The 22,091-nt window shown below is 39.6% G+C and overlaps 2 protein-coding genes across 6 annotated transcripts in view; both read left to right on the top strand.

Moving 5' to 3' along the window:
• The window catches only part of TJP2 (tight junction protein 2), a 62,417-nt gene extending 55,212 nt beyond the window's left edge, over positions 1-7,205 (top strand). For all 5 annotated transcript variants that reach the window (XM_064404036.1, XM_064404032.1, XM_064404034.1 and 2 more), the window contains 9 exons: positions 326-421; positions 529-608; positions 1,063-1,273; positions 1,693-1,793; positions 2,163-2,375; positions 2,756-2,866; positions 3,753-4,094; positions 4,520-4,605; positions 6,282-7,205. In XM_064404036.1, coding sequence (XP_064260106.1) covers positions 326-421; positions 529-608; positions 1,063-1,273; positions 1,693-1,793; positions 2,163-2,375; positions 2,756-2,866; positions 3,753-4,094; positions 4,520-4,605; positions 6,282-6,453 — 1,412 coding nt within the window. In that variant the 3' untranslated portion in view covers positions 6,454-7,205. The remainder of the gene's footprint in view (positions 1-325; positions 422-528; positions 609-1,062; positions 1,274-1,692; positions 1,794-2,162; positions 2,376-2,755; positions 2,867-3,752; positions 4,095-4,519; positions 4,606-6,281) is intronic.
• A 1,872-nt stretch (positions 7,206-9,077) lies between these two features.
• On the top strand, positions 9,078-16,530 carry LOC135290153 (interferon kappa-like). The gene is made up of 2 exons (XM_064404045.1): positions 9,078-14,679; positions 16,202-16,530. The coding sequence occupies exon 1, from the start codon at positions 14,124-14,126 to the stop codon at positions 14,676-14,678; it is 555 nt and encodes a 184-aa protein (XP_064260115.1). The 5' UTR covers positions 9,078-14,123; the 3' UTR covers position 14,679; positions 16,202-16,530.
• Positions 16,531-22,091: the final 5,561 nt, after the last annotated feature.

Here is a 22,091-nt window from a genome sequence, read left to right as displayed (position 1 = left end):
CCCACTGTGTCAAGGTTCCTGGAGTTTTGATGGATGGAAAGATAAATGAAGATCTGTACATTTTCAGATGTAAAATATTCTAAATACAATTCCACTAGAAGGAATAAGAAAGCTGTTAATGAAAACAGTCTCTTACTTCTCAGCTGGTAAAAGTAGTTTTCTCTGTTATGTTGTTGTACAAACCTTTGAGAAATAGGTTTTTTTAAATACATTTTTAATAACTACAACTTAATTATCACCTTTGCATGGTAACTGAAGGTCTTGTATTTTATATATAAAGCTAGTCTTACCAGATTTCTCTTTTCTCCAAATATTTTTCTTTCAGCTGGTTTTAAGAGACCTGTGGTGATATTTGGCCCTATTGCAGATGTTGCTATGGAGAAGTTGTCAAATGATTTGCCTCACCTGTACCAGACAGCAAGTAAGTTGTCCTCTTAGTGTCTTTTTCATCCTTAACTGAGAGAATGGATAACTTAATAATCACAGCTGCCTGGCCACTCTAGATAAGCTAAAATGTTGTCTTTGCAGAGACAGAGCCCAGAGATGCAGGTTCTGAGAAGTCAACTGGGGTAGTGCGCTTGAACACTGTGAGGCAAATCATTGAGCAGGTAGGGCATTCCTCTGAAAATTGCTTATGCTCAAAGGCATGGTGTTTGATTTGTTTGCTCCTGGAACTTTCCAAGTGCTCACATTTTTACTGCATCTATTTCTGTAATAAGCTTAATGATAAAGCTATTTTGAAGTTGTTCAACAGCAATTTTAATAATTTTTGTAACTTCGAACCTGGTATTAGAAACTACATTTTCCTTCTCAAGTCCATTCTAAATTTGGACAGAGGAGAATCTGTTTTGATACATGCTTTTTGAATTTTCCAGAGGCTTTACAGTCATACAGTGCTCTTCTTGCTCTTAACATTCTAAATATGGTATAACTGTGGGAAGACGTGATTCACAAGTTGTGCTTACAACAAAACCAGTATCGTGGTTTTCTTAGGATCCCATGTTCCAGTCACCTCCACTTGTTCCCACATGTACCACATTGACTGGTCTTTCTTGTTAACAGGATAAACATGCTTTGTTGGATGTCACTCCTAAAGCAGTGGACCTGCTAAATTACACCCAGTGGTTTCCAATTGTGGTCTTCTTTAACCCAGACAGTAAACAGGGTGTGAAGACCATGAGACAAAGGCTATGTCCTACATCAAACAAGAGCTCAAGAAAACTTTATGAGCAAGCAAACAAACTGAAGAAAACTTGCTCCCACCTCTTTACAGGTAAGGAAGAATGTTTGTTTAACCTGTTGTCTAAGAGGGTATTGTATGGAACTGTGTAAGTCTTGAGACATCTACTTATTACTCTGCATATTAGCTCATGCAGGCTGGAATTAAAAGACTGTGAAGGTGTGGTCATGAGTAATGCCTTCCTTGATTTCTTTTAAAGTTCCTTGTTCTGCCAAATTCTAATGGAAAAGAAATTTTATGCTGGTGTACTGCCATTAAAAGATAAGTGATTTAATAAGCTTAGAAATGGACCAACAATAAAGCAAGAATACCACGCTTCTGTCAGTGATCTAAATGAAGTGGCTGTTTAACATTCTCACATATTTAAACCAAAAAGTGTTAAACAGCAAAGAATGGATAAAGGATTGTATTGCATTTACCATGTTATACACCTTTTCCTTCAATTTTTACAGCAACCATTAATTTGAATTCAGCCAACGATAGCTGGTATGGTAGCCTGAAGGATACAATTCAGCAACAGCAAGGAGAAGCAGTATGGGTGTCAGAAGGAAAGGTAAGCAGTCAGTCCATGCTCTCTGAAGCTATACAAATGTTTCAAAGTATCTCTTGCCAGTAAAAATTGTTCAAAATTTCATTTGCCAGTGGTCAGCAGGCTAGACAAATAGTCAGTTGATGTATGTCTTTAACAAAAAAAAATTATTATTCTTTCTGTAAGACTTTGGCGCTTTCATCACTAATGCTGGGCTAGGGGAGAATGATGATGAGGGATAAACTTCTACAGGACTTTTTGTTGTGATTCTTCATTAGTTTCTTTCAGTTCTATGAAGTCATTCCTAAGGGCTTGTTTGGCCTGATGTTTAGTCTTAACTGGACTTTAATTTATTTACTCTTTGTTCCTTACTTCTTACTGACTTTTCCCTAGATGGATGGCATGGAAGATGACACCGATGATCGTATGTCTTACCTTACTGCCATGGGTGCTGACTATTTGAGCTGTGACAGCCGGCTGATCAGTGACTTAGAGGATACAGATGGAGAAGGTGGTGCATACACTGACAATGAACTTGATGAGCCTTTGGAGGAGTCAAGGATTTCATCTGTTAGCCGATCCTCTGAACCTGTGCATCACGAGGAGGTGAGATGATTGGATTTTTAAGTAAGACTGAACTTTGGGCTTTCTGAAAACCCTTTATGTATGGCTTAAAAAATCAGAGGACTTTTTTATACAGCAGCTTTACCTTGCTTCTGATAGTGTTTTAGATCTACACTAAGGGGAACTGAAGGGGAAATTAATAATAGCTCTGCTTTTCTGCCTAAATTTATAGATTCTGAATTTATAGATTTCTTGATGATATCTCATGATCTTGAACTTTTCAATTACATTTGCAATGTTGTAGTCAGGTTGCTGGCAGTCTTTTGACTCCTGGTTACTGTGCCCAAAATTGTAAACTTGAGAGAGAGGAAAAATGATTGAATTACTGGCTACTGCAGTGATTTTATTTCTTTCTTTCACAGAGTTTAAAAAAGTTTACTCCAGAACCAAGGGCTCAGTTGAGAAAAGCTGGTAGCAGGGAGATCCTTAGAGAACCAAGTCCACCTCCAGCATTCAAGCCTGAACCACCTAAGGTAATTTGTAGAGACAAATCTGAATACAAACATCCTTTTTCTGGAGATCCCTCCAGGGTGGCAGATTGGAAAGAGCAATAGACATGGTCACACACTAGAAAACATTTTAAGCATGGACAGAAGAAATGACTGAAAGTGTTGCAGGATCAAACAAAAAGAAAACTTCTTGGATAACATTTTTTCTCAAATACATGTGATCTCCAGTATAGAATAAGAAAGTAAACTCCTTTTTGTATCTACTAGCAAACTGAGAGGCACTTTTTAGCTGCGTAAGATCAAAAGTAGGCTAATCACCAGGAAAAACATATCTTGTGGCTATTACTGTGAAGCATAAAGTCAGAATCTACCACCTGACCATCACTAGAAATTTCTGTTAAATGTTTGGTCAGGAATGATGCAAGAGGGAAAAAAATAGGTCATAAATATTCAAAATACAGCCCAAGTGTGCCTTGACAATGAAGATAGTGCAGAGGAGGACGTGCACAGGGAAAACAAAAGCTGAATATAAAACACTGGGTTCTGTGCACTTCTAAATTTTAGGTCATGATACTTCATGTTAAGCAGTAGTGAAAAATTATTTGGGGCATCAGTTTTCTCTGTGGTGTGCTCTAACACATGTAGTTCTGGTAATCCTTAACAAGTAGGACAAATAAATGTCTAAAAAGTGTAAATGTCCTGGTCTTCTACAGGCTGATGTGTGGTCTATGAGCATATGCCCAAAATGTTGCAGCAGTTCAAACATCTTTGAAAGGTTACATCATATGAAAATTGACCCTAATAAATACATAGATAAATACAAGTGATTACTTAAAGAAGGTTAAAGCCTTCTTTTGAAACTAAAATTATACAGTTACTGATGTAAACTTTATGGGTTTTATACTTGCAGGGGAAGTTACAAAACAGAGAGGATCCATATGACTTTCCCAAGAGCTATGACTCCAAGTTGAGTAATGTTGCTGTCAGCAGTGAGCCTTCAACTGTATCAGCCAAACCACCACCACCACCTGTTTCTCTGAAACCTGCCTTTGGGCGTCCTATTCTGAGAAACTCTCAGCCAGCAGTCCTGCCTGCAGAGGAGCAGGAGGAGGAGGCAAAGTTGGAAGAGGAAGGAAGCGAACAAGAAAATACTCCAAAATCAGTACTGAGGAAAGTGAAAATATTTGAGGAGATGGATCACAAGGCAAGGATGCAAAGAATGCAAGAGTTACAAGAGGCCCAGAATGCCAGGGTATGAGGAGATGCCTTTCCCCGTCCTGTGCTTTGCAACCTATACAACAACCAGAGTCCTGGAAACAAAAATCATGCCTTTGCTTTGTGTTGCTTATGTGGAGGGAGAAGTTTGGAAAACCACACACAGAGACATAATCTCACTTGTTGTGTGCATTTGTGTATAAAAAGAGGTCATATTTTAAGGTTTCCTGTTGTAGCCGTAAAAACCTGACTTCTAATAATCCTGTTGCTTTTGGTAATCCATTGTTCTCAAGTGTGCTTTGAATTAGTACTCTAGCAAAAGATTATACAATTTTAGGAATATCAACAGGATATTACCAATTTGTGCTTTAATTATTTCAGATGGAGCAGTGTCCTGCTAGATCCTAGATCCAAATATAGGATCAAAAAAGAACAATTATTTTCTTCTACTTTCTTTTAAAGCTTGAAATAGCCCAAAAGCATCCGGATATTTATGCTGTCCCCGTCAAAACACAGAAGTCAGAACAGAGCTGGCCCCAGCCAATGAGGTAAGGTGTATCCAGTTCCAAACATTCTGTCTCGATTTTTGACTTTGCTCACAGGAGGAAAACTGATCTTGCCAGTTTTTGTTCATACAAGTCATCCTGCTGTGGTATATCATTTTGTTGTGATGCCTCAAAGATTATCATAAAGGTGGGGCAGAATTCTAGCGAACTCTTCAGTGAACTCATTTCAGGATTTTTTTTCTCTTAGTTCATTCATAGTAAGTTCATTTATAGTATTTGAGTCATCTGGGAAGAAACACTGTATTTCACTGAAATATTTGCAGAGACAGTTTTTTGCCCCAATCAGTGTTACAGAAGCTGGCCAGCATTCATGTCCTCTGATGTCCATTCTACCTGTGCTAGGTACTTGATGACTGGTAGTCTATCCTAACAAATATTTGCTGTTCTAATAACATTTAATTACTTAAATGCTTCTTCTTTACAGATACGTAGTGTGGCTGGGTAAGCTAAAGATGAAAGTTGATACAGGTGACCCATCAAATCTCATTAAAGTAGTCGTCTTTCATTAAATTTCAGTAAGTTCTAGAAGGGTCAACCCCTGTGTCATCTTACCCTACACAATGCAAATATCTAAGACTTGACAGCTATGCAAGCGCTAACACTCTGCATGATGGACATTGTCTTCTGCTCTTCAGGACTCTTAATTTTTTCTTGCATCTTAGCAATAGCCAATAGAAATGGAACTTTTTTTCCCTAGTGAGTCAAATGCTTTGATGTCATAGTAAATAATCTAAGATGCAAAGATGGAAAACTGGTATTTTCTGGATTTCTTGGCAGGTTTAGAAAAGCATTATTTTTATATAGCATTGGAAGCTTTATAAATGTAATGAAAATTAATATTTTACCATGTTTGCAGAGTGTTTGCTTACATGTAGAAATCAGTGTTGTTGGCTTTTTACAGGAGTGTTAATGATTGGTCTAGAAAGAAGTATTTAATCCCTGGGAAAAAGATGTAAGGAGAATACCATCATTTTTTTTCCAGAGCGTGGGTTGCAAAAATCATGGGTTTGAAACGGAGGAAATACCCTGCATTTACAGATTCTATTTTTACTATGTCTGCGTGATGTCATGCCAAATGTGTAGCACCATACTGTATAAAAAGTGAATGTGGGGGTTATTTCTGCCTACTTTTAAGGCTAAGTGCCTTAGTGAGAGCCGTGATTGAAAAGGCTACCAATTTGAGTGAAAAGGCTACCAATTTAAGAAAGTCTTTCACATAAGAAGTCTTTGGACTTTGAGACAGAAGACTGAGTATGCAAAAGAAGAAGGAGGTGTAGAGCAAATTCTGTGCAAAACTAATTAAGGGAGATGTCGGGGTTGTAGCAAGGCTGGAAACCTCTCTGCTCAGGGAATATAGTACTGTGAAGCTACTGATGTCTGTGTGTGCAGTTTGAAATTTGAAATTTGGCGTTTTTCCAGGTAGGTTGAGTACTTCAAATCTGAGCAGCATCCTCCAGCTTGATGGAAATAAGATGCCCCTAGAGATAGGTTTGCTATAGTTACGCAGTTTTGTATTGGCTAGAAGGGGTTTCATTTGCTCCATCTGCCTTTCTAAGCTCTATGTGGCCATAAAGCAGATATTAAGCATAACTATTTTTTGGTTTTTCATAATGGGAGTAGACATGGTCTCTTTCTCTTTTCTTGTTCTGCTACGTTAGCTCCAGGCCTCCAGAACCCCAGAAGGCTCCTGTTAGACCTTACCTGGAGAACCGCGTCAGTTACGGCAGCGATGCGGAGGAGGAGGAGGAGGAGTACCGCCGGCAGCTGGCAGACCACTCCAAGAAGGGCTATTATGGACAGCCATCCAGATACAGAGACACAGAATTGTAGGCTTGCTAGTATGTTCATGTCTAACACTCGTCTGAGGTTTCTTCCTTCGCAGCCAAAGTGGAACAGTAATTAGCCTTGAAAAGCTGTATTTTTACTGGGGGTGGTGTTAGAGGGTACGCTACTCAACTCAGACATATCTATACACTGGAACTGGAAGAGTTCATTTTTTGGGGATATTATTTTGTCAGTGTCTATGAAAAGAAATCACTATTGCCTGAATGCTGTTGCCTGTTTTATAAGGACCAAATCCTTAAAGTTTGTGTTAATTCTTGGCATTTTCGTATTTTAATATAAGTCCCCGTTTTTCCTTTTTATTAACGCTGCCTTTTTGGACTGTTCTGCTGTGTTATAAAAGTATGATCCCAGAGATACACTTCTAATGCAATAGAACTAAATGTGAAAGTGTATTTGAAGAACAGTAAGTGCCTTTAACAAGAAGCATCTGAAGCTGTTTGTTTTGACATGTGATACTTGGTGCAAAGCCATAACACACTAAAAAGGGGATTGACTGTTTTACCTATCCTTATTTTTTATCAGTTTCATGGTAACAATTTTCCTTGCATGTTATTTTTCTAAGTTCATAGATGCATATACGATATTCATAAATACTGACTGTACATATTAAAGGTGCAATTGACTGGGTGGTTGGAAAAGACCGGGATGTGCTTAAATGGAGAAAACGGTGTAGAAAATTCAGTCACATATTAAAATTTACACAGACTGCAAATAATAAAGTATATATTCTAGACAAACCTTGTGTATCTCATTTTTCTTTTCAACAGTATTAGTCTAGAATTGCTGACTTCCATGAGTATGCTGTTTCAGTTCAGGGTCTTCTCTCCTTCTGTTCAAGTCACTGGGAAACATCACTATTGATGTGCTTCACACTTTTCTGAAAATCATTTTAAAACCTGCTGTGATTTAAAACTGGTGCAAAACTGTGGAGTTCCTGCAAGGGAATTAAGTTATAATATTAAGTTTTGCCTTACCATTTCTGCTCTTCAGCCTTATACAATAAAATTCTTCAAAGAAGAATAAGGAAAAATTTATTTTGGTCATACAATATGAAAAATGATTTTCTAATGATCTTGTAAAAATAAAGTGCCTTCCAACCCTTAGCCATTATATTCTGTATTAGGACAGTATTGTTCATCGCGAGGGTGGTTCAGCACTGACTGGAACAGTTCCCCAGGGAAGTGGTCACAGCACCAGCACAGCGCCAGCTTCTTGAACCAGAGTTCAAGAACCACTGGTCAATGCTCTCATGTACATGGGTGACTCTTGGGAATGGTGCTGTGCAGGTCCAGGAGCTGGACTCACTGGTCCTTCTGGCTCCCTTCCAACTTTGGAAGTCCATCATTCTGTTACGCTGTCGTAGAAAAGGTAGAATTTTCTTGCTGAAGCAATGGGATGAGGAAATTTGTGCTGCTCAGATTAGAATTATTTAGGTTGGAAAAGACCTGCAAGATCATCAAGTCCAGCCATAAACTGAACAGTGCCAAATCCACAACTGAAATATGTCCATACCACACCTGCACGTCTTTAAATTCCTACAAAGATAGAGACTCAACCACTTCATTTGGGCAGTTCAAATGCCTGACAGCGCTTTCTATGAACAGATTTTTCCTAATACCCATTTCCTAATACTCCTCCCTTGGAGACCATTTCCTCTTGTCCTGTCACTGAGAAGAAGTGCTACCTCCTTGGTAGAGAGCCCCTGAGCCTCCTTTTCTCCAGGCCAAACACCCCCAGCCGCTTCTCATAGCACTTGTGCTCCAGACGCTTCCCCAGCTCCGTTGCCCTTCTCTGGATCTCCACCACCTCAGTGTCTGTCCTGCAGTGGCATGCCCAGAACTGAGCACAGCACTCAAGGCGTGGCCTCAGCAGTGCTGAGGAAAGAGGGACAATCCCATGTCTGCTCCTGCTAGCCACACTATTGCTGGTACAGGCCAGGATGCCCTTGGCTTTCTTGGCCCCCTGGGCACATGCTGGCTCATGTTCAGCTGCTGTTGACCAGCACCCCCAGGCCCTTTTCTGCTGGACAGTTTTCCAGCCACTCAGTCCACAGCCTGTGGCACTGCTTAGGGTTGTTGTGACCCAACATGAAGGGCATTCACAAGGGCAGGCCATGACACTTTGTCGTGTTAAATCTCACACCACTGGCCTTGGTCCATCGATCCAGCCTGTCCAGAGCCCTCTGCAGAGCCTTTCTACCCTCGAGAAGATCAACACATGCCCAACTTGGTGTCACCCACAAACTGACTGAGGGGGCACTTGATCCCTTTCCAGATAACTGATAAAGAGAATAGCAATAGAATATAAATATGTGATACAAATATACAGAACACACGAAATATATCAATTTAAATGCAGAGCTGAGGGGTCACTCTCCCTAGAGAAGCTGTTTGAGCTCGGTCCGTACCGCGGCAACCGGGGTTGCTGCGGTACCCGGGGCTGCCCGAGGCGGGCCCCATCCTGCGGGAGGCCCATCCTGCGGGAGGCCCATCCTGCGGGAGGCTTGCTCTGAGAGAGGCCTGTCCGGGCATGCCTGTCCTGCGGGCTGCCACCGGAGCCGCCCGGCTTTCAGCCGCAGCCCAGGAGGCGCGGACACCGGGATGGGCAGACGGGACCTGGTGCGGCAGGGTCGCAGCTTCCCAGCCCCCACTCACTCAGGGATCATCCGCCTCAGCCAGGATGAGGAGGCAGAACTTTACTGGATTTATGGGGAAACACTCTGACAAGTGATGAGGAAAGGGCTGAGCTAATGAATGCCTTCTTTGCCTCGGTTTTGAACGGTAAGAGCAGTTGCCTTCGGCCCCCTGAGCTGGAACACAGGATCTTTATAGATGACACAGTCAGTGAGGATCGAGTGCTGCTCAGCAGGTTTGCAGATGAAACTGAGTGCTGCATGTGACACAAAAGCAAAAGAATGAGATGGCATCCAGAGGAAACTGGACAAACCTAAGAAGTGGGCCCACAAGAACTCCATGTAGCTAAACAAGCCCAAGTGCAAGGTGCTGCATGGAACAGGGCAATCCCAGACAGAGTACAGAGTGGGAAGTGAACTCATTGAGAGTATCCCGGGAGAAGAGGACTTGTGCATTCTTGTGGCTGAAAACCTGAATATGAGGTAACAGTGTGCAGCCCTGTGTCCTGGGCTGCATCCAAAGCAGCGTGGGCCAGAGGGCCAGGGAGGGGATTCTGCCCCTCTGCTCTGCTGAGAGCCCACCTGCAGGGCTGCATCAGCTCTGGGGTCACAGCACAGAAGGACATGGAGCTGTTGGAGTGAGTCCAGAAGAGGCCATGAAGATGATCAGAGGGATGGAGCAACTCTCCTATGAAGAAAGCCTGAGGCAGCTGTGGTTGGTCAGCCTAGAGAAGACTTTGGGGTGACCTTACAGCACTCTCCTGTACCAAAAAGGAGTCTACAGAGAAGGTGGAGAGGGACTTTTGACAAGGATACGTAGTGGTAGGACAAGGGGCAATGGCTTTAGGTTCAAGGAAGGTAAGTTTAGATTAGATATTAGGTAGAAAGTCTTCACTGTGAGCATGGTGGGGCACTGGAACAGTGCTCAGAGAAGCTGTGGATGGCACATCCCTAGCAGTGTTCAAAGCTAGGTTGGATGGACCTCTGAGCAACCTAGTCAACTGGAAGTTGTCCTTGCCCATGACAAGGAGGGTTGGAACTAGATGATCACAGGATCACAGAATCAGTTACATTGCAAAAGACCTCTGAGATCGTTGAGTCCAACTTTCGAACAAACATCACCTTGTGATCTAGACCATGGCATCAAGGTTGCCATCCAGTTATTTCTTGAACACCACCAGGGATGGTGACTTTACCACCTCCCTGAGCAGTCCATTCCAATGCTTAACAACCCTTTCCATAAAGAAATTCTTCCTGTGTCCTCTTGTCCTGTCCCTAGAAGAGACAACCCCCACCTGTCTGCACCCTTCTTTCAGGCAGTGGCAGAGAGCAATAAGGTCACCCCCAAGCCTCCTTTTCTCCAGGATGAACACCTCCAGCTCCCTCAGGCACTCCTCACTGGACTTACAAGGTCCCTTCCAACCCAAGCCACTCTATCACCTATAAGAGAGAAGACTGGCACACACTGCTGTGTGGAAACATAATGGAGAAAACTATTTTCTTTAATATGGGCTAGATGGGGAGGAAGCTGTCTTGTGCCAAGCCAAACCTACTCCAACACCTTTGTTACACATGGACTTTTTAAAATCAGTTTGTTTTGTGTTTTCTGAATGGAAAAAAAGAAACTGATATCTAGAGTAGCTTAAATGGGTCAACACAAGGTAGTTATAAGAGGTCAAAAGATTACCATTTTGTAGTAATACTCTGTCTCAATGCTCTATTTGCTATCTTATACACAGGTTGAACTTAGACTTTCCATTTGCCTGAGAACCCATGCATAGCAAATATTAATTTAATTTCTCTATTCTGTTATGAAATATAATATAAAGTTTCCATTAGAGAAATAATTTGCAGCGCTTTAGAGATGTTAGAAAGACAAAATTGTGCATATGCTTAGCTTTAGTCTTCCTGTAATGAATACATATATAGCTAGATGATCTTTTAGGAGCAAATGTTTTTTTGTGAATTGAAGACTAGATAACCTTTCCAAAGCAATGATCTGTTAGGTCTACTTGGAAACACAGCTGTGTTTCGTCAACTCTTTCCCTCATTTAATTCTAGCTTAGAGTGGCTGGTTTGTGCTTCACCCACAGGCATAGAAATAAACAGCAATCTCTACTGCAGCTTTGTGTCACTTAGTTACTCCTTCCAGTCATTACTTTTAATGAATTGTTTGTTCCTGAATGAAGCAGTAAAGGTAGATGATTAGAGTAGATTGTGTCCTGAATCATGCAATGTCACTTCTATGCTTTCCTCAGTGCAATAATCAAGAAACTGTCTGACCGTGGAGGAACAATTTGTTGTTACTAGACAAACACACACAGACAAACAAAACCATACAGAAACCAAACCCTGGTGGACTAAGTCAAGTGTAACTGTTCTGTGAGAAAGTGTAGACAACATGTTAAGACAAACAAGAGAGTAAGACACCTGGACCTACCCAATCTTCTTAAGAAATAGGGAAGAGACTATCTTCTATTTTTTCCTCTGTGACACTCAGTGTAGTGTCCTCAGATCTTCACTAAGAAGGAAACCCGGACAAAACTATTTTGCAAGAGGAAAGAAAGAACTTGTGTGTCTGGGAGATATAATAAATATGATTAAGTTTATCTGTTTAGATAACTAGAAGGATTAAACTCATATAAAGATTACAGTTTTGGAAAAATACTTGTGTATAATTTATGGAAATTGTTGGAACATTAGGGAATAATTTTCCTGAAGTACATATGTTTTATACTGATTTCTGATGCACTTCTGTTTTCCAAAGCAATAAATATTCCCAGTAAGTGAAAACATTTCATCTCATGTTGCACTCTTGCATCCCACTCCAGTTGATGTTACTCTTTTTGTCATAGGTGATAGGGGATGCATTTTTCCTTACACTGGCAGTACATCCATTCCAAGTTTGCTTAAACAACTTTTTAAAGCCTCCCAAATACCTACATGCTGAACATAAAGGAAGCTCTAAAATGGTATCGTCAATTTGCTTGGAGTGACTACCAGACTGAGAATGAAGCCAACCACAGTGGTAGGTGCAACCACAGAACAAAAATACTGTAGGAATGAGGCCTTTGCCATGAGATGTGTCACAAAGGAATGACTGTGGGCAGGATGGCTTGCTGATGGGGTGACAGGTCATCAGGAGCATTGTAGCTGACCCTTACTGCTGCACTTGGCCAGGTGATAAAGGAAGTGAAACCAAGGTGTCCCTGTTGTGTTGTGTTCCACCCTTGCGCAAGACCCATGGGTTTCATAATCTCTCTCTGTATCCTTCATTAACATACAAACTGGCTGCGCCCTCTCCACGTTCATGCTGGCAGTAACCATATTTGGCTGCAGTCTCACATTCACTTCTCCCATATGTATAAACTGGTATTTGAAATCCTTCATGGCAGAGGATGAGAGCATGAGCACCTTGCAGACAAGTCAATGGGCTTGCTTCTCTCTCCTCCCCAAAGCAGGGATTCCACTTTGGCAAGATTTGATCCCCAACTGTGTCAGAGTGCACCTGGGAACATTTGCACATAGCACTGTACACTTTTTTCATGTCTAGTGAATCTATCTATGGAAATCAAACAAGAAGTTGTAAATTGATGCCCCAATAAACTGAACTATTGATGAACCTGGATTTGAAAGTTCTTATTCAAGTCAACCAGACTGTGTTGAATCATTGTATTGCACTATTTGTGACTCTGTGATCGCACATGAGACCAGAGCAGATTTACGGTGTAACCCACACCATTGGTGTCTCTGGGATCCCATTGAATGTGACTGGACTTAGAGTGACAAGTTGGTTCTAATCAGAAATTAAGCCCAGCTGCACCTAGCCCCTCTGTTCTCTGGGGACCACCTGGGAACCAAGGGGATTTATTCTCTGCCAGTCTTCTATAATACACAAACAGATCTAGACTAAAAAACCAGTTTATCTGACTGACCTCTTCATCCAGACAGTATGACTTACAGACTGTTGCCTTTTTAATCACATATATATTCACAGGAGACAGGGGGGCAACAAAATAGCAGTTTAAGACTAGCTTTCACCAAAATACAATCAAAACCAGGGGGCAGATATCCCAAAGTACTGCGATACTCATAACTGCCTCTATTACATGGCATGGCAAAGCAAATGGCTGGATTGTGCTTTTTGTCCTCCCTACTCATTCTCTTCTCATTTATGGTCAGAATTCAGACCTGTACTCAATTGGCATTGATATTAATTTTTGCTGTTACTCATATGAGGGAAAAAGAGTATTTAATTCAAGTACCTAACTTCTTCCCATGTTAGTGTGTTTGTATTTGCAAGGCATTTATCATGTCTAAGTGAGATCAAGGCTTCATTTAATTAGCAGTGTTTATGTATCAAAACCCACATAATAATACACATTTTATACACACACACACAGACACACAGACACACACACACACAGAGACACACATGCAGACACACACACATTCTAATTATATGTATCTGTAATAAATAAAAGCAAGGAGAAATAAAACATTTTTTCCTGAAAGAACATAGAGAAAGCTTAATGGAAGCTTGGAAGTATGAATCATATGATAGGAGACAAGATGGCAGTAATATTCAGCAGGTCCCTGACCCATCATTGAAAATACTTTAATTTCAGCATGTTCTTCAAGTGCTAGAATAATAAAAAAACAAGTATTTCTGTAACTCTTTATTTTAAATTCTCATTATACATCCTATAGAATTTTAGTAGTAGAGAGAATAAATAATCTAACATATATATAAATATTCCAATATCCCACTGAAATAAAAACAAAGTAGCAAAACAAAACAAAAAGACTATGAAGTCATAAAGCAGAAAATGAAAGTGTGCAAAACCATGCACAGGGGGGAAAACCTTAAAAACCAACAAATGATGAAAGAAAACTTCTCCCACAGAATAATTAAATGTCAAGATTTTGAAGAAATGGGAATCTACAAATAACTTCAAAGCAACCAGCTTAGCACTCAGAATTTATACACAGGGAAGAAGGAACATTAGAGCTTGTCCTTATCATGAATGCTTTTGGCTTGATACAAATTGGCCTCATACTGTCAAGAACCACCATCATCTCCAGTCTTCAGTGCAACCACCTCCCTTTGCAGCAAAGAAAAGTGATTGAGAACAGCCTGCGACTCTTGGATAAAATGGGAAAAGAGTTTCCCCAACAATGTCTAAGAGAGAAAATGTCCTTCAGATTTCCTACACAGGTTCTGCAGCCCAGGCAAAAAGAGACTGTTGGAGTTGCCATTGAAGAGATCTTCCAACATATCTTCTATATCTTTAGCAAAAACCTGACTCTTGCTGCTTGGAATGGAACAGTACTGGATCAGTTCCAAAATGGACTTTATCTGCAAATTGAGCAATTGGAGGCATGTGTAATTGAAAAACACACCCAACCCTGTCAGAGAAAAGAAGTCAGCAGGCTGAAATTGAAAAAGTACTTCCAAAAAATAGATTGTTTTCTTAAAGATAAACAACACAACCTGTGCTCTTGGGAGATCAGCCGTGCAGAAATGAGGAGATGTCTCCAATTGATTGATAAGGTGACAAGGAAGCTTAAAAACTAAGGTACAAAGATTTTAACCTCACATAATTTATAATACTAATAATCAGCTATTATAAATAACATTTATTATTTGTTCTATGATTTATCTTGTGGCAATGCTCTAGTTAATTTTTATTGTATTTAAATTATGCTTCTGAAATTTAATTTTGCAAAAGTAATGCATTATTCAATGTAATGTAATTTGTTTCATTGGTTAGTAAGCTGTCTACTCTAGGTATAAATTAATCTATAAGAATTTTCAGTGAAGATTACTCCCTAGGAAGATATTTCAGCCTTTTAGAGATAGTGACACCTTATGGTGTTTTCTGCTGAGAAAACATGCAGCTACCTTCCATGTCTATTTCACCTACAAGCAGAGAATCACATATTTGTGAATTAACTACACATCCCATGCCTTACAAGAATTGCTAGATTTGTACTGATGCAGACTGCAGCGAAGAAAAAGTAGTACACTGCTAATTTAAGTGATCCTGATTTAGATTGAGAATATGCATTTTTCTTTGAGAGTTTGTATCCTCTTTTCCAAGCAAGTAACTTCTTTTACATTTGAGTAATTCTAAATTTGCTTTGTTCAAAGATGTAAAGTAATTCTATAAAGATTGCCTACATAGTACATTTTTCGCAGTAGTTATGGCTTCTGAAGTAGCTTTCTAATTGGACAGTATTACTTCTAATTGAAATATATTGCCTCTAACTGTTTGGGGGCAGGGGTGTTATTCCTTCCTGCAGTGTTTCCAATTCACTTCAATTTTTTTCATAAGATTATTTGAAGCAACTTTTCTATGTAAAAGTACTCTAAAGCCACATCTGTCTGGCACATTCTACTTGCTCATGGGTATATTCATCCTGGCTACTACAACCTCAAACATCACCACCCAGTGCTCTGCTTAATTGCTGCATGAAATATGCCTCTTTCCCTTTGCTCACAAATTGAACCATATAGATGTATAGATCTCCAATTAATTTCCCCTCCAAACCACACAGCCTTCAGTAATAATTGCAATATAATCAAATTCCTTAAAACAGCTTGCAATAAAACTGGGCCTGGATTTTTCCCTTGGGAAACTGTCCCTGGATAACTCAATTTTAAACAGTGTGCTTTCCCTAATCACTTGCTATAAGGGGAACAGAGGTATATCAAGTCTCTTTTACCCAAAGAATAGAGTTAAAAATTTGGTAAAAACCCAAAAACTTAAAAAAAAAAAAAACAAAACCCAAGCAAACATCCATCTGTGGCCTTCCTAGTGTACATTTGGCACAGGCATAAGGAAGCAGAGGAGAGAGCATATCTGCAGATCCCAAAAGAGGGTGGTGTTAGTCCTGGAGGGCTGAAATTGCAAGAGGTTGGTTTAAGCATCAGGTAAACAGCAACTTTAAAGCTGTTTCTGATCTCCAGCCATTCAAAAAAGTATTGAAATGGGAGATAATAAAAAGTGTATCTAAGCAAAAACTGACTGGTGTGAACAGCAGTGATGGTGCACGGGGTCTCAGGTGTCGTATCTGTGACACAGCTCTCTTTTGCAGGGTGTCCATACTCTCCTCTCTACCGCCCATGGATGCAAGGTAAAGAAGAGATGGCAGATATGAATCTCATGAATGAAGCTGAAATACCAGAAATAAAAACACCTAGCAACTTCACCATGATCCAGAGCAACAAAAAGGCCAAAAAAACCAGAGTAAATTATCAGAGTAATTTTGCAACCTTGTGATACCCTGCTACAAATATTATGACAAAATATGTATTTCTTTGCTTCATAACTAAAAGCACTTGAAATGGACCCATCCTGGGACTGTTTCAAATCTCATTTCTCTTGCTTGTTTGTACTTCTTCAAACCTGTACAATAAAATTACATTCAACCTACTAACCCTTCTGGTTCTGATATCCTTGGGTGGCTACTGCAATGCAGAAAACTGTTATTGAAATGGTCTTACTTTTACAGAAATTTGCAAATAGCATAAAATATTTTTCAGCTCCTCTCTTGTCAGGGATTCCAGTTTTTATTGCCTAACTTGTCTGCAATATAATTATGTTAATTTATGGCCCACTAATAGTTCAGAAACTATTGTATCATTAAGTTTTCTTTTTAATTCATAGCTGTCCTTAAAAATCTCCTCCTTAAATACAAATATGTTTTGCTGTATTTCAATCAACACAGTATTTTGCAGTGCGGGCAAAAACCAGAATGGGCACTAGAGGGCAAAGTGAAATTAGAGACAAATGTAATTTCAGATGAATGTACATGTGTTTTGGCAGGACAGTATTTCAGGTCTTTATGAGCATGCTTATCAATAAAGTGCTATTGGTCCACAGAAGAAAACTGAAAAAAAAAATTAACTATTCTTGAAAAAACCAAGATCTCAGAGATGATAGATAGGAGCTCATAAAAAAAAAAAAACCATTTGATTTCAATTACTTTTTGGCTAGCTGTGAGCCAACAGAAATTATTTGTACTGAGACAATATCTAGAAGACATTTAAATATGGGGACCCTGGAATAGTCATAGTCACTGAGCAAATAAAAAGGAAAAAGAAAATTGCAAGCCAATATGCCTTTGCTTTATTCTTACTTTCAAGAAAGGTAAGGATTCTTAATTGTAAGGTAAGAAAGATGGAGATTCAGAAGATAATTTCTCTTCATCTTGCCCTTGTAACATTTTGGAGTAATACATATTTCATTGCCATTGTGTTACATGGGGAGCTGTGTATTATGCCCCCAGCCAGCTGAAACCCTCTGGTATTTCTTCCAGTTAGTATTTTTCTAGAAGATAGATGAGGCAAATACATTACATTGTTTTCAAATGGAAATTAATAAAACAGTAAATGTGAAGTCTCAAATCCCCATGGAAAATTTATTATCAATGAAACAAAATCCTTCCAAGAAGGGACTGATTGTAAGCCAAGAAGCTTCATAAATTTTTCCACAATGCTCGCACACCAGTGCTGTGCAGCACAGGTCCCACTCGGAGCCATGGCTGTTCTCATGGCTAGTCTCACAGCACCTGTGTTGTGCTGGACCTAGCTGTATTGCACTTTTGGGGACACTAAAAATGGTAAGTTTTCATCTATGCAGAGTTAGTTCTCCAGCACAGATTTATGGGGCTGGGGTCAAAAGCCTTGTTTTCGACATGAAATTTAAGAATAGCTACAGCAGAACTGAGGAATGCTTATCTCAGACTTTATTTTGGAAAAAATTATTCACAAAGCTCAGTCAACTATCAACTGCAGCTGTTCAAAGCACTTTGTCCATGGATTTGGCTTGTTCCATCAGCTCTGACTTAATTTTTAAATTGTGGAAATAAAAAAATGCAAACTCAAATCAGAAGAAAATCCCAAAACAGGACAAAAGCCTGTGGAAATAACTCTCCAAACTATCACCCAGGACCATCAAGCCCTTGATGCTTGTCCTTCAGAGCAGCCCTGGGGAAGTTAGAAGGGTGGCTGTGGTGGAGCAGGCAGACCCACACCAAGGCTGTGGGCAGGAAAAGGGATCAGGAACTGCTCATGGGAAGACAATGCCCACAGACTGCTACATCCTGCCAGTTGTCACCCCTTCCAGTCCAGTCTGCCCCTTGTTAGGGCTAGTCCTAATCTGTTTTCCCCCTCCCATTTGTGGAGGAACACTGGGTTCTTCCAGGGAGCAATCAGAGAGAAGACCAAGAAATGAGGGTTACAAAGATACAGCGTAAATCCTGAAAGAAAGTGTCAGTTCTCAGTTTTAATTGACAGAATGAATTTATTTTGCTTCAGAAATTTAATGCAAAGCAAAACAATATGAACAAAGCATGTAAGAATGCAACTGACAATTTCTAACAAGGTGATTGCTTTTTAATATTCAAAAATCTTCTAATCCTCATATAGGTATGAGTCATTTGTACCAAAATTTCCCACACTTCTGACATCATTATATCCTCAGGAAGGTGCAAAGTCTTTTTCAATGCTGAGAGTTCCCAGAGAAGCAGTCATCTGTCAGGGAATGTGAAGACAAACTTCTCCCCTTCCTAGTACCACAACAAGCCTGCAAACTGCAGTGCTGCTGTGGGGCCCCTCCTCTGCAGCCACAGACTGCCAACCCCACTTGCTTCCAAACACCATTCAGGCTCTTCATTAGTTGTGTCCTTAATTAATTATTTTTCTCCCTGTATGACTTCAAAATTGAAAATCCTATCCGATGTGAACTGGTAGCTCTCTGGTTTAATTTCAGTGGAGGTGAGGAAGAAGCAATGGCAAGTGATAAGCAAATGAGCACAGGGAAATTCATGTCCTGCCTCAGTTCTCTACACAAGAGGCTGCAAGGTTAGTGCATTTCCTAGGATCAACCTTGCTGAGCCCAAGTGCTCCCAGTAAGAATCTTAAAACCATGTTACCTTCATCAATGAGGAATTCAGTGCTCTAAGCAAATAATATCATCTGCTTTTGAACACATAAAAGTAAACATAATTAACACTCCCTTCTAAAAAAATAACTGTTAAAGTATGGAAGTGCATTTGCAAAGTCAAAATCCACACTCAGGAGATTAACTACTGAGATTTCAAATAGCATTATCTGGTCCCTGCACACCAGTTACCAACACATCTACTCACTGTAACTTTTACTGTCTATGCTATTCCTTAATTTTCTTATCTTGGTAGACCAGAACCTGCACAATTTCCTCTGGATTTAACTGGAGTACTGTGTGTTACAATTCCCAGAAAGGAAATATCTTGACAGACATATTTATATAAAACAGAAAGCTTTTCTTCGACAAAGTAATAAAGCCTATTTGACTTCAACTATTTTTCAAAACCTTGCTCTCTTTTAAATCAATTAACATACTTTCTTTTAAAGTCTCTTTAGACTGAGTTGTACTCTCTTCTGGTCTCCACTTTTTGTGAAAAGCTTGCGTTGGCCGTAACATTTTTTTCTTGAGATTATAATATTTTAATATTTTAATAATTAAAAATGAGACTGATATAGAACTCAGTGCTGTCCTTGTGGCAAGTATTAAATCCTGTCAGGGCTACTTAATTGTACTTTAAAAGGATTTATGTTGGACTTGATTACTGATCATTAGAAGCAGGTCAAGATATGAAATACTTCATTTGCTTTCTCTTTTTTCTTCTTGGTTTGTTAGTTTGTTTGATTGTTTGTTCATTTTTGAAGAAAAATAGGGCACATCTCCCTCTCTTTCCCAGTTCCCCACAGTTCAGTATTTCTGCAAACCATTACATTCCTAGAAAATGTCAGAAGCTATCATCACAACTTCCGTTATAAGAGAACTGGTCAGGACTAACACTTCAATAAAGTGAAACCTCCCAGCCCACCTAGAAGTAATTCCTCTTTAGTATTGTAGTAACATATTTGATGGGGTTGTGGGTCACATCCAGCAATGAAACTGAGAGCAGTGAATTAGGAGGCACAGATATTGTAGAAACATGACTCATTTCAAAACTGGGTATGTCTTTAATATTTCGTTAATCTTTTCACTGCCTCCAAAACAAAGCCTGTGAATTTCCCATGCTGCTGGAAAGAGGCTAATTGGGAATGAGAAGGAAAGGTGTGATAAAGGATAAAGGTCAGATTTTTTTAACTGAAAATGAGAGATGTTATTTACACTGCTCCCTGAAAGAAAAATAAATTGTAAAAAATTGTTACCCTAAAAAACCAGAATATATTGTCCCTGAATATGCAGATTGAGATTCCCTGAGAACAGTAAAACCAGGTTATAATAATCAGCCAAAAAAGTCACCCTTTGCATCATAAAAATAAGTTGCTTCCATGTGGAAAGGTCTTAATGAAAAACAGGATTAAATTGTGCTACAGAAACATGATGGTTTGCATTTTTATCCTATGCAGAGAAGATATTCAGTAGCTTTCTGCTCTTTACTTCAGCCTAGGGATTAGGGTAATATTGTAAGCTTAATGCTTGAAATCAGTGCTTGAAAATAATGAATCCCCTGAATCAGCATATTCCTATAGAGTTGAGGGGCTGGTTATGAGTACACAACTCAGTCTAGAGGCCATATGACCTGCTCCCTCAGAGACTCACAGGAACTGACAAGTAATGAGGGTAAGGCTGTCATATCTTCCCCAAGTGACATTTTGGGAGGTCTGGACAGGAAAGGTGGCAAAATGCAAAAGGGATGCACAAAGTTAAACAGACTGGCTGGGACGGTCTTTTTTCTCCAAAAGCATTTCAAATGTAATTTTTCACCTGATAAAACTGCAAGGCTAACTCCCCTGCCAGGTGTGTATCTGTTTGGTGAACCCTTGTGGCACAATGGGTGCCTCCCCCAGTACAGCTCTTCTCATACTAAAGCAGGCAGGAACTTCGGTGTGACTTGCTCTGTGAATAGCACAGGAGTGTGTGCTTACAGCTAAGCACACATTTCAGAGATGTGATTTACCAGTGCTTAAAATAGCATAATCCACTGGCCAACACAGGCTTGAATTCACAGTGCCAAAAAATCTAATAATGGAGGAAGGGACATACAATGTTAACAGAAACATCAAAAATTAATTTTGAGACACGTTTCTTTTCTTAAAAACACATTTGCATATTTGCTTTATAGCAAAGATTTGGAAACAAAAGCTGTACATAAAAGGAACAGATGTTTTACCCGGGTGATGTTTCCTGTTTGAAAAGAATGAAATTCTTTCCGCATCATATGAAGCATTTTAAGATCGTCATTAACTTTCTGCATAAAGCATCCCCTTGCAAAGATTCCCGACACAAGCACCATGCCCAGATAGAATCTGTTTTCCCTACTTCATGATGCAGGGAAACAAAATGCAGTTTAAAACTGTTTAGATTTTTAAAAACCCGTGAGACTTGGTCTTAACATCATAAGCGGAACAGTCATAAAACTTGTTTTAAGAGATGGCAGCAGCAATACAAATAGTTTTTTGATGCTAGGTAAGCAGTTTCTAGACAGAAGTTAGTCTGCAAGAGAAAAGCTGGGGTGGAGAAGAAAGTTCATTTTCCACAAATGAAAACGTAGTTTTCTTTTCCATGATTTACCCGCTTGTTCCCATATCCAGTTAATATGTGTTTAACAGTGCCGTTTGGTATTTCCTTTCCTCTTAATGTCTTTGCAGCATACAAAAGTGTTAAATGCTTTAAACATAAAAGTCTTTGTCAAAATCTGTGTGCCTAGAAGTGTCCCCATCTTGATCTAGTTTCATAAAAGCTCTTACCTGTTACTTTCTTGTATTCATCACACTACAAAAAACACCACTGCAAATCACACAGCTAAAGAGACCCCACACATATTTTCAAACGAAAGTTGTGTGCAGGAAAACTCTTGAATTTAGAGGATTCTTTGTACTAAGACCTAGCATTAGGTCCTGACTGGCCAGATCAACTACAAGCTACTGGCAGAATTGTATTCTACATTTCCCAAAGGAGAACTCAAATATCTATGCAATAATTGATTA

The sequence above is a fragment of the Passer domesticus genome, chromosome Z (genome assembly GCF_036417665.1).
Source record: "Passer domesticus isolate bPasDom1 chromosome Z, bPasDom1.hap1, whole genome shotgun sequence".
Lineage (NCBI taxonomy): Eukaryota > Metazoa > Chordata > Aves > Passeriformes > Passeridae > Passer > Passer domesticus.
Note: the sequence above shows the minus strand (reverse complement) of the source record. Positions and strands in the feature narration are given on the sequence as shown.